Source organism: Octopus bimaculoides, chromosome 14 (assembly GCF_001194135.2).
Source record: "Octopus bimaculoides isolate UCB-OBI-ISO-001 chromosome 14, ASM119413v2, whole genome shotgun sequence".
NCBI classification, from domain to species: domain Eukaryota; kingdom Metazoa; phylum Mollusca; class Cephalopoda; order Octopoda; family Octopodidae; genus Octopus; species Octopus bimaculoides.
The window spans coordinates 19,180,783-19,193,381 of NC_068994.1; the positions used below are offsets into that span (position 1 = coordinate 19,180,783).

The window sequence follows — 12,599 nt, forward strand, 5'->3', positions numbered from 1 at the left end:
GAATGAGGAGGAGAAGAAGAAGAAAAAGAAGAAAAAGAATGAGGAGGAGGAGAAGAAGAAGAAGAAGAAGAAGAAGAAGATTTTGACAAATTTTGTATAGGCATGTGTATGTGTGTGTGTGTATGTATGTATGTATGTATGTATGTATTTCAAATGCCTAGATTTATTCAGAGTCCCAGACAAATTTGTAAAGATGAATCATCTTAAATTCCTTCAGTTACAAACAAAGCAATTTGTAGTTGTTGCTGTTGTTTAAATGTGCGAAATATACCAAAATATATATAATAATATCAACATCAAACAATGGAAGAATACTTACCATGTTCACTGTGTTTGCAATATTGATTAATCTTCTTTCCGTTTTGTCTTTGTGTAGATTGTGCTGAAAATGAAAATATTTTAAAAGATATTATATACATCAAGTGAGGAACTAACAAATGAAATAATATCAACAGTAGTTCAGAATAAATAATTTTTTGTCTTTCTGCAAATGAATTATACAGGTGAACTGTTTCCCAATATGTTCTTTCAAATGTTGCGGCTTGGAAGGGTCATTATGTCAATAATAATAAACACATACACACACTGGTTCAATATCACTTTTTTATTGTTAGTCAATCAGTTAAATATTCATTTCTACTCGAAGCACAAAACCTGAAATTTTGGGGGAAGGGGCCAGTTGGTTAGATCAACCTCAGTACGCAACTGGTACTTAATTTATCGACCCTGAAAGGATGAAAGGCAAAGTTGACCTCGGCGGAATTTGAATTCAGAACATAAAGACAGACTGCTAAGCATTTCGCCCGGCATGCTAATGTTTCTGCCAGCTCGCCGCCTTCAATCAATTAACCAACAAACTAACCAATCATTTTTTTTAATGTATTGGTTAAACAATCAATTGGTTGTTTGTTTGCTAAAGTCCTTTCATCGCTATTCATGACCTCATCAATGAGACACCAGCTCTCTTCAATGTCTACCTTGAAACTATCAGAGAATTAGTCCTATGCTAGTGTATGTGTGTACTTGTGCTAGTATATGTGTACGTCAATGTGTGGTTTCTTTTTGCTTTGATTTTTGAGTAATTCTCAGAATGTCATAATATGAAGTATTAGATTTGCAAGGATTAACTTGGAATAGACTAAAGAAAAAAATATGTAGGATCATTGAAGTGAGGAAAAAATATTTACAGAAAAGCAAAAAGCAAGGTGAATTATTTGTATGTCATGAAAAGAAATATGTAGTTGTAGTTATTTAACCCTAGAAAAGTCCTGATTGAGCTTTACCTATGATCAAAGGAAATTGCGCCATGATTTTTCTGTTTTCACAAACACATTTCGTCTCAGATTACAAGATCAAATGTTTCCTCCTTTTTTTACCTTAAAGATGCTGGTGATTTAAGAGAGGCTTTTTGTTACATCTAGAAGGTTATGCATCCATGTAGAGACCCTTATCAGCTAGCTTGTAATCTCTAAGATGAGCAACCCTATCTGAAATTTAAGGTTACTCTTCTTCTTAACATTCCCTAAAATTCCTAATATTTAGTTTTTACTGAATTGACAAACAGATGAGTTGAAGCAAACTCCTACTAGTGTTCTTGTATTCTGGTGACTATATTTAGTTACATAGCTTTATAATTCTAAAGTACAATAGCAAAAACAATATTTACATAAAGTGAAATACCTCAACATTCTAAAAATAGAAAATGCAGCCATTTACTGAGAAGGGCTGCAAATTAAAGTATTTGTTTTAATTATGGAATTTTTGTAAAAAAAAACAAAACATTATATTGTAGCATTTATAACTAAGTTTGGATTATCTAGCAAATAATTACCGCTGAAAAATACTGTAGGACTCATAGCTATTCTCCTGCTAGGGAGACTGTACCTAACTGAGGGACATAAAAGTAGCTGGATTTAAATTTGTGCAACCTTCAAGTCAAACACTCAATATATCTCTGTGCTGATAGAGTTTTTCCAATATGAAATCTGTTTTCTATCAAATAAAGTTTCAGTTAGATATCATAACAGAGCTAACATTCCATTTTTTTTTGTTTTTTTTATTTTACAAAGATGAATAATTAATTAAAAAAAAACACTCATAAAATCAAAGAGTGTCAACACCACTTACTGTGCCACTATCAGCAACAAGATAAAGCTCCACATATCTTGTCTCTTTATTGCTTCCATATGGTCCTCTGATGCTTCGGCGAACCTGTGCAAAATAGCAAGGAAAAAAATTAGCCATTAAATTTCAAGATATGGAACATCAACTTTAAAATGAAAGTGGAACGTTTATATATACACATATAATGTAATATGATATAATCATATTAATTATTCAAAGAGAGTGGCAGTTGGAGATATTGGTAATTTGGATTCTATTTTAAATGTTGCAATGAAAGATGGTTTATTTTCAATCTGTTTGCTATGAACAAATAGCTTTTTGATGTATAGTTCATGGATAGAAGGACAATAGTTTTTGTCAACAAGCAGTAATGAGTTAAAGTAACTTTGTGGGTAAAACCTGCAATAAACTTGTATCCTACCAAAGGGACTGATATCTCAATAATTGAAACTCTAATCATTTGTTTCAGAATTGAAGGTGAAAATCGAAACTATTTATTGTTCCATCCATCTTCTCTGCCCACTATATTTGGGTGGGTTGCGAGGATAGAGTCCCCAGGCACCTTCTATATAGGATCCAATCAGAAGCAATCATTATTATACTTTCCAGCTGGATTCCAAAGTGTGACTGAACTGAAACTATGGATGTGGGTGCTGGTGTCACATAAAAAGCACTGGTGATTGTGCCATGTAAAAAGCACCCATTACTCTCTGTACAGTGGTTGGCATTAGGAAGGGTATCCAGCCACAGAAACCAAACCAAAACAGACTACAGAAATTGGTGCCTTGTCAGCTCCTATCAAGCTGTCCAACCCATGTCAGCATAAAAAACAGACGTTAAATGTTGACAAGGGTGATGATGATGTTTCAATTTGTCTACCTCTAGGTCTCCTACTAGTTGACTCAGCTTGAAGAATCTGTTTTGCAATTCTTTCCTGCTACATTCTAACAGCATGTCTGTAGTACTGGAGCTGCGACTTCTCAATGCAGAGAAGTTGCACCTTGACCTGAAGGGGTTCTCTAATCTTTGAGCTACATACCCTGTCTAGTAACATTATTCCAGAGACTCTTTGGAGGAACCCCATTTCAGCTGCTTGTATTCGTGACCTTATTCTTTTGGTTATTATCCAACATTCATGACCATAGGTCAGGAAAGACACACAAACTGAATTGAAGATAGTTTGGTTATTTATTATTGTTTTGTGATTGTTTTTCATATCTTCATTTACTGCTGCATATCCCTTTAAGATCCAGGTTACTGTATCAAATGTTATGCTTATTTATTCACATTGTCTTGAATTAACCATTGTAGCTTCATGATTTCAAATAATGTAATTGTTTACTTTTAGAATGACGTTGTAAGGTAGGTGAGAGAGGTTAAATCTGACTGCATAAGGCTGGTTTAAATGCTAAAGGGATATACAAGAATAATAACAATATAAATTTAGAATATTAAAAACATGTGAGCTCATAATTTGAAAGGATTTTTCAGCTTCTGAAACTGGAAAGGATTAAAAAGGTATGTATATCTATGTTGCATACTTTCAATAACAACTAAACATACCCGTTTAAGGAGATTTCTTGAAAATATTTCATGAATATCTTTATGTTCATAATCGTGAGCATCATTACCTGCAATCAAAGATAGACAACAAAAATATGTCAACAAAAAATATCACATAATAAATGATTGAATGGTTCAAAGATGACTAAAAGTTAAGAAATCTTATTCTTTAACAACATTATTTGTTTCAAATTTTGGTACAAGCCCAGCAGGTTCAAGGGAGGGGGTAAGCCACTTGCATCAACATCAGTGTTCAACAGGTACTTATTTTACCGACTCCAAATGGATGAAAGACTAAGTCAACCTTGACAGCATTTGAACTCAGAATGTGAAGACAAACAAAATGTTGTTAAGCATTTTGCCTGACATGCTAATGATTCTGCCAGCTGATTGCCTTACTTATTAACAATATTATTAACAACACATTAATGTGATATCAAACATTGCATCTTATAGTTCTATTAATTCCTGTTAAGTGCACATTTAACTGTAGTATTTTGCCTGGTATGCTAATGATTCTGAGAGCTTGCTGAGTTTACTCTTTAACAATATTATTAATAGCACATTAAGTGACATCAAACATTATATCTTATGGTTTGCTTACAGCACACACCTAGCAACAACATCTATTAATTCCTGTCATGTGTTCATTTAACTGCAGTTAAGCATTGTAAAACTAAAACAAATATCTTCTCTTTCTATAGGAATATGACAAAGACATGGACAATGATATGTGTTGAGTATTTTAGCTGATCAGTATGAATTGGCAATGGAAGTTAATTCATAACAAAAGCCAATATTAAAAGGCAAGAGAAGTGGTAAATTATAAAAAAATATCAAGCTTCCCTTTTTTAGCTGGTTCTGTATTATAGTTGCAACTAATCATTGTCAGAATGGAAAAGTAGGCATTAAAATAAATCATATGGTGATGATAATGTATAAAAATCATGCAGATATGGCAGTGTGATAAGAAGTTTGTTTCCCAACTACATGGTTCCAGGTTCAATCTCACTGTGTGACACTTTAGGCTTCTATTATAGCACCAGGATGACTAAAGCCTTGTGAATGGACTTTGTAGGCAGAAACTGAAAGAAGCTTGTTGTATATGTGTATGTGTGTCTGTCCTGCAACTGCTTGATAACTGGTGTTGGTTTGTTTATGTCCCTATAACTTAGTGGTTCGGCAGAAGAAGCTGATAGAATAAGTACCAGGATGAAAAAAGACAAGTAGTAGGATCAATTTGTTCAATGAAAACTCTTGAAGTTAATGCCCCACCGTGGTTGCAATTCAATAACTTGAAACGAGTGAAAGATAGCGGACAAAGGAAATCATTATAGAAAGTAAATTATAAATGTTATTGTGCTATAGAAACCACATAAACACACACATATAATTACTACTATTTGAAAATAAATTACTTTAAATTAATATTCTTGAAGAATTTTATATATAATGTTAAACACCAAAGAAAAATACTGATAATAGTCAAGATACCACACTACCAGACATTTAGTCCATGTAGTTTCTGAATTCAAGTCTTACTGTGACAAGATATAATAAGCATCTGTCATGTTCCAATTTTAAGAAATCGCATATCAGTTACTCCTTTCTATAAAAATCGGAACTGAACATGTATTTATATTTATATTTGGCAGAAAAATTTCCTGAATGAAATGACAAAAGTAGTCAAGAGTTACGTCCCTTGAAAAATGCCATCCCTTGCAAGAATTCAGAAAGAAATTCTAAACACGAATGCAAAATTTAGAATTAAAAAAGTCCTGAAATTGACCAAACAGGGACGAAAGTTTTAGTTTGAAGAAAATCGGACAAGAAAATTTTCCTATTTGGGAAGTGTTCATGTTTGATGAACAGAAAAGTAATAGGCAAGAGATGCCAAACAGTGTATCCAAATGTAAAAAATGCATGCACAAGTGATGCAATCGGACAACAAGCAAGCTGACGGAGATGGACTTCAGGTGTAAGTGGATGTACAGGAGTAGTTTGCAGTTAGTGTGTTCATAGAATATATATATTTCTTCAAATGCTTAGATGGTTCCTTTGAAGTAGTTGGTGGCTTCTGTACCCTGATGACCGAATTAGCAATGAAGTTGGATGTTCAAAAAACGAAGTAACCAGAAGCATTCTGCTGGAACAAAAGGGATTCATCACTAAATGGACAGTGGATTGTCTGATAGTTGGTATGAAGGGCAATGTTACATGATAGTGAAACAAGGACACTGAATGTGAAGGCTAGAAAGAAAGTGAGAATGCTTCACTAAGTGTGTAAAGTTAATTTGCAAGAACAATGAAGCACAAATGAGCCGAGATAAAAAGTGTGCATAAGAGAAATCAGATGTAGTATGCAAGAAAGAAGGGGGACTTGTTGTCCCCTTTAATATTTCACTTATGTTTAAGGTGGTGAGCTGGCAGAAACATTAGCACACCGGGTGAAATACTTGGGTGGTATTTTGTCTGTCTTTATGTTCTGAGTTCAAATTCTGCCAAGGTCAACTTTGCCTTTCATCCTTTCAGGGTTGATAAAGTACCAGTTAGATACTAGGGTCAATCTAATTGAATGCCCCGCCTCCCCCAAAATTTAGGGCCTTGTGCTTAGAGTAGAAAAGAATATTTGGCTTATGTCTGATTTCCCTCAGTTTAAGTATTAAAGAAGGCAAAGGCAGGGTATCAGTTCAGAAATAGCAAGGGGAAAATTAACCATTTGCTCTACATGGATGGTATGAAACTTTTTAGTAAGAATGAAAAAGAGATAGATTCCTAAATACAGACGGTAAAACTCTTCAGCAAAAATATAGGCATGAAATTTGGCTTAGATAAGTGTGTAATATTAATCATGAGAAGGGGACAGGTAGTTAACAGTGAAGGCATCCAATTACCAGATGGCCAGACATTAAAATCATTGAAAGGAGGAGAGAATTATAAGTATCTAGGAGTATTAGAATCTGATTGAGTACTAACTACAGAAATGAAAACAAAAATTGAGAAGGAGTACATCAAAAGGGTGAGGAAGTTAATGAAGTCAAAGCTAAATGGTCTGAATCTAGTGGAAGCTATAAATACTTGGACACTATCATTACTTAGATACTCGACAGCTTTTGTAGACTGGACAAAAACTGAATTAGCAAAGCTAGACAGAAGAACTAGAAAGGAATTCAATATGAATGGAGGACTCCACCCAAGGGCAGGAGTAGCAAGATTATACCTATTTAGAAAGGAAGGTGGAAGAGGGTTAATATCAGTAGAAGACTGCGTGGAGTTAGCTGGAGTAGATATAGACTCCTATGTAGGTAATAGTGAAGAAAGTTTATTAAAAGCTGTTAGAGTCACAGCAAGAGATAGGGAAACCAAAACACCAAACAAACTTAAAAATCAGGAAAAAGAACAGAAATTATCTGACTGGCAGGATAAGGCATTGCATGTTAGATTTCCAAAGAGAGTTTCAACGAATAGTAGTAGTGAGACATGGTTATGGCTGCAGAAAGGAAAGCTGAAGGGGGAGACAGAAAGTTTGTTAGTATCTGCACAAGATCAAGCATTAAGGACTAATTGGATAAAAGCCAAGATAGACAAAAACCAAGTAGATTCCCAATGTAGATTATGCAAATCAAAAGAGGAAAGTGTTGCTCATATAGTAAGTGAATGTAGCATGCTAGCACAGAAAGAATACAAGAAATGACATGATAATTTAGGGAGAGCAATCCACTGGGAGCTGTGTAAAAAGCTATGATTTGAACATACTGATAAATGGTTTGAACATGAACCTAGTAAAATACTAGAAAGTAAGAAATACAAGATGTTGTGGGACTTTAACATTCAGACAGAGTAATAAAAGGTAGAAGGCCTGGTTTGGTAGTAACAGACAAAAAAGAATAGAAAGTGCCAGATAACTGACTTTATAGTCACAAATGATGAAAAAATTAATATGAGGAGTATACAAAAAATAGCAAAGTATTAGGACCTAGCTATTGAATTACAGAGACTATGGAAAGTGTGGGTAAAATGTATCCCAGTAGTTATAGGTGCATTGGGAACTATCCCTAAGGATCTGAACAGATGGATAGAAGAAATAGGCATAAAAACCCAGTTTAGTACAGCTGCAGAAAACAGTGTTATTAGGGACAGCTAGGATACTTAAGAGGGTTCTTAGAATCTCAGGTTGCTTGCTGTAAGCCAACAAGAGGGTTCTTGGCATTTAAGGCTACTTGTTGTAGCCTGACGTTAGGATTCTTTTCTTTTCCAACAGTCTAATCTGTTGAGTGCATATGAATAGTAATGATGATGATGAAAATAAAAAAAATTCCATATAGGATCTTACCACAATGTGATGCTGTTTCATCTGTCATATTTTTGTACCAATAATGTAGTGTTGGGTCTAAACTGTTCCCAGCTGGCTCAATGTGATATAGTCCATCATCTTTTATAACGAGGCCGCTGCAATAAGTAATATATACATGTATAGTAGCAGAGATACCCGGCATTGCCCAGGAATGAAATTTTTCTTTATATATTAGAAGAAAAAGCAAAATACGTTGTACAGAAATTTGTCTTTCAAAATTCAATTTGTTCTTCAATTGGGATACAATTTATTCTTTAACTGGGAAATCAATTCTGAATTCTTAATAATAATAATAATAATAATAATAATAAATGAAATTACAAAATTTACCGCTTTTATGAAAGGAGATAAATTCTACCACATATGAAGGAAATTATGTAAAGAGCTTCTGGGTAAACAGCATTCTTTATTTTCTGGTTTGGAGCATAGAAAAATAAGTCTTGCAAACTACCTACTCTGGAGCAACCAATGTAAAGTTGATTGTGAGAAAAGCAAGCCAGTAGATTTCAAAGACTGACCTTGAGTTCTATTAAAAGACATTGTAAAGAAAAATTGCACTGGGAATTGTGTTCATTTGAACTCAAATGACATGTCTGTTGGTTTGATTGGAATTTTGGAATGAAAACTTCTTCCCCAGAGACACATCCATTAATGGTAGCTTCTGTCACATTAGGAGGTAATGTCTTCACAATCAACCTTGTCCCATTGCATAATTTAGAAGGATCTAAATTTCTTAGAAGCATTATTGGGACTCTTACCTTCAGAAAAAGTTTATGTGGAAGAGTTCCAGGTGGCTCAGTAGAATTAAGCAACTCTGTTGGGCAATGGACAGCTTGATTTTCATCAAGGACTGAATCAACTGATTTGTACTTCTTAATGACTGTTGGAATCTTATTCATTAATTCATGGTTAATTCTTGCTACTGTCTCATTTTTTGGAGCAAGAATAGCCCTTTCACACAACCATTTATGTGAATTATAATTATTATTTAAGTCTTGAGATACCCTGTTCTTCAATTCAGCTGGGGAATTCACCATGATTGCAATGATATCACCATTCCTAAGAAATGGTACTTATTCTTTTAACTAATTGGAGGAGCCAGGTTGAAAACTGTTTTGCACATAAATAAAGCATTTCTAACTTTGGCACAAGGCCTTGCATTTTGAGGAAGAAGTGTTCTTCACATTCACTCAAGAATTTAATTTGAAAGTGGCTGAACACTCTACAGAAACTTGAACCCTTAACACAGTTCTCAGGGACATTCAGCATAACATACAAAATGTAACAAGGCTGGCCTATTGGATTACAGGTATAACTCATTTTTCTAGCTGAGTGGACTGGAGCAGTGAGAAATAAAGTGCTTTGCTCAAGGGCACAATGCACTGCTGGGAATCATACTCATAACTTTACTAAGACACACACCTTCAATATATATATATATATATATATATATATATAGATATATATATTTGACTGGAAGATTGAAAGGCAAATTAGAAATTGATGGGATTTGAAATCAGAATGTAAATCATTAGTAATGCTCAGAACTGTCTGATAGTATCTTTGACCAACTTCACAAACACCACTGATCCCTTTTAAGTATACTCTTTATGCAATATGTATTGTCTCTATCCTTACTGGATCATCTGATCACTTGGTATGGTGATGTATAAGTTTTCTACAAAGGAACTAATTATGACAAAAATATATCCAAAAGAAACAACAATCATAAATTGAACCAGTGAAGGAGCACAACCTGTTAGAAATAGCAGCCATGTCTTTCTTAAATCACACCCTGTCATCTTAAAGAAATGAGAACACTATATTTAACCCTTTAGTATTTATTAATTCACATTGTATTGAATTAAACCATGCCTTATCTCATTGCTTTGAGACTTCAATGATATAATTCTTTATTTTCGGAATGACATTGTAGGGTAGGTGTAAAAGGCTGGCTCCGACCAATTTGAACATAAAACAGGTTGAATATTTGTGGGCTGGATATGAGCAGTTTAAATGCTAAAGAGTTAAGAATAAAGTCAAGATGATCATGACTAGAATACCTAAGTAATAAATTTGTTCAATCAGTGTTAATTTAGGGTCAAACAACTAAGATGAATTCAGTAGGGGTTAAACTAATGGTGTTGCTGGCAGTGGCATTGGCATCATCACCCTTATCATCATCATCATTTAATGCCCACTTTTCCATGTTTGCATAGGTCAAAGGGAATTTGTTGAGGTAGATATTTATTTAGTCAAACGCCCTTCCTGTTAACGACCCAAACCTGTCTCCAGGCAAGGTAATATTTCCTCATGGCCAGACATGTTCTTTCATGGAAGATGAGAAACAAACAGCATCACCTGTATGATCGTGATACACATTCACAACTGATAATGTGCTGGCATATCTCAAACAACATGGTTATAGTATAGTACACTAAGACAACAGGGTAATGCCGTTAGTAGAAAAGGTTAGGAAGGTAAAAGAGATACTGTAACTTTAGGACTTTTTAAAGATTTTCTAAAAAATTTTCCAAAAAAATTTCTAAAACATTTTTTACATTTTTTGTTTTTAATGTCTTTTAATCTATTCAGTTAGTGTTTCACCCCCCTCCATTACCTTTCTAACCCCTCCTAACAATTGTTACTCTGTTGTCAATAGCATTTATTCACAATTGTCACTCATGTGATGTCAAAATGAGTACGCACACACACACACACACACACAAACACACACACAAACACAAACACACACACACAAACACACAAAGGGACTTTCTTTTAGTTTCCGTTTATCAAATCCACTCATAAGGTTTTGTTTAGCCAGGGGATATAATAGAAGGCACTTCCGCAAGGTGTCATAGAGTAGGACTGAACCCAATACTGCATAGTTTGGAAACAAACATCTTAACCACACAGCTACACCTGAACCTATCACAGCTACAACACTGTCTCAGCGACATACAGAAATCCTATTCATAATTGTTCCTAATATTATAGCAGAATGTTACAGTATTCTGAATCTTTCTCTAAGAGTCTCAGTGGAATAAAGCCATTACAACAGCATATAATAAAAACTACATCTACACCATTTCCTATGTAGTTTTAGGAGGATTTGGAAATGAGAAATAAATTAAGCTTACAGAACACGAAATCATAATAATGGGCACAACTTCAACTATAAAAATCGTAACAAATAAATCTGTATTATAACAGAATGGAATTTTCAGCATATAATAAGGACCAGCACTAGGGACTACGGAAAAGGTACTGCAAAAGTAGCAATATGGAACCTTATAAACTGATATTCTTCCAGTAGATATAACCACACACACACACATAGAATGTTTTATCTATGATAACTATTATAAGTTTGAAATATTTTTGGACAAAACAATTCTAAATAAAATATATATATGAAGGCAAAATAAACGTTACAAGATTATATTAATGTAAAACTAGATGCACATAAATCTCAGAAGTATTAGTACTATCAGATATATCCTACATGTAGTCAGAGGCAGTTTATACATTAGTGCACAATCAGTGAATATAAACTAACTGGAGGATTCACAAGAGGAGGAGGAGTAAAGGAAGCCATTTTCAATAAATTGAAGTTCTATCGGTCGTTGACCTTGTCAAACTTAGCAGTCTGATGAGGTCGACAAACAACGAAACTTTAAAGATGCTGCTAATTAAATAATGTACATATATGCATACATGTGTGTGTGTGTGTGTGTGTGTGTGTGTATGTGTGTGAAATATACAATGCTAATGTTAGACATAAGACACAATGGCTTTTCTTTAAAACAGAGGACATTCAACTTTAGAGTACATTGTTTATATATTCGTGAGTGTGTGCGTACACACAAATATATAAACAATAATGGTGATGATGATGATGACACATGTTTGCCTTAATGAGTTCTGTCTGACCCATAACAGCATGAATAATGTATGTTAAAAAAAATGTGGATGATACATACACACACACACACATGTATATATATTCTTTTTATCATTTATTGTTTTACTTGTTTCAGTCATTTGACTGTGGCCATGCTGGAGCACTGCCTTGGGTTTTAGTTGGAAAAATCAACTCCAGGACTTATTTTTTAAGCCTATTACTCATTCTGTTGGTCTCTTTTACTGAACCGCTAAGTTAGGGAGACATAAACACACCAACACTGGTTGTCAAGCAGTGATGGGGAGGGGGGGGCCAAACAAAGCTACACCTACATAGATATACACAAATATATATATATATTTGTACTGATAGGACCTGCTGATGGGACTGTACTGATAGGCTTCTATATTGTGTCTATGTATAAGTTTTTTAATTTTTTTAACCTGGATTTTATATTTTTATATTATTATATTTTTTTAATTATTTTTATGTTTTTTACATAATTATAGGGCTAATGTTTTTGTATTTTTCCACATATAGTTTTCTGTTTTCTTCCCTCCAAACTTTTTTCCTGTACGCTTATAGACACGTACAAGGAACTTTATAAGTGTGCACTTGTGAGTGTGTGCGTAGATGCGTGCATATGTAGAT

At 34.0% G+C, this 12,599-nt stretch overlaps 1 protein-coding gene across 1 annotated transcript in view; it reads right to left on the reverse strand.

The window, feature by feature from the left end:
- LOC106874077 (disintegrin and metalloproteinase domain-containing protein 12) overlaps positions 1-12,599 on the reverse strand; it is a 351,070-nt gene that overhangs the window by 37,445 nt on the left and 301,026 nt on the right. The window contains exons 6-9 of the mRNA XM_014921671.2: positions 8,021-8,136; positions 3,688-3,755; positions 2,128-2,211; positions 320-382 (exon numbers count right to left, since the gene is read on the reverse strand). Of these exons, the coding sequence (XP_014777157.2) occupies positions 320-382; positions 2,128-2,211; positions 3,688-3,755; positions 8,021-8,136 (331 nt within the window). The remainder of the gene's footprint in view (positions 1-319; positions 383-2,127; positions 2,212-3,687; positions 3,756-8,020; positions 8,137-12,599) is intronic.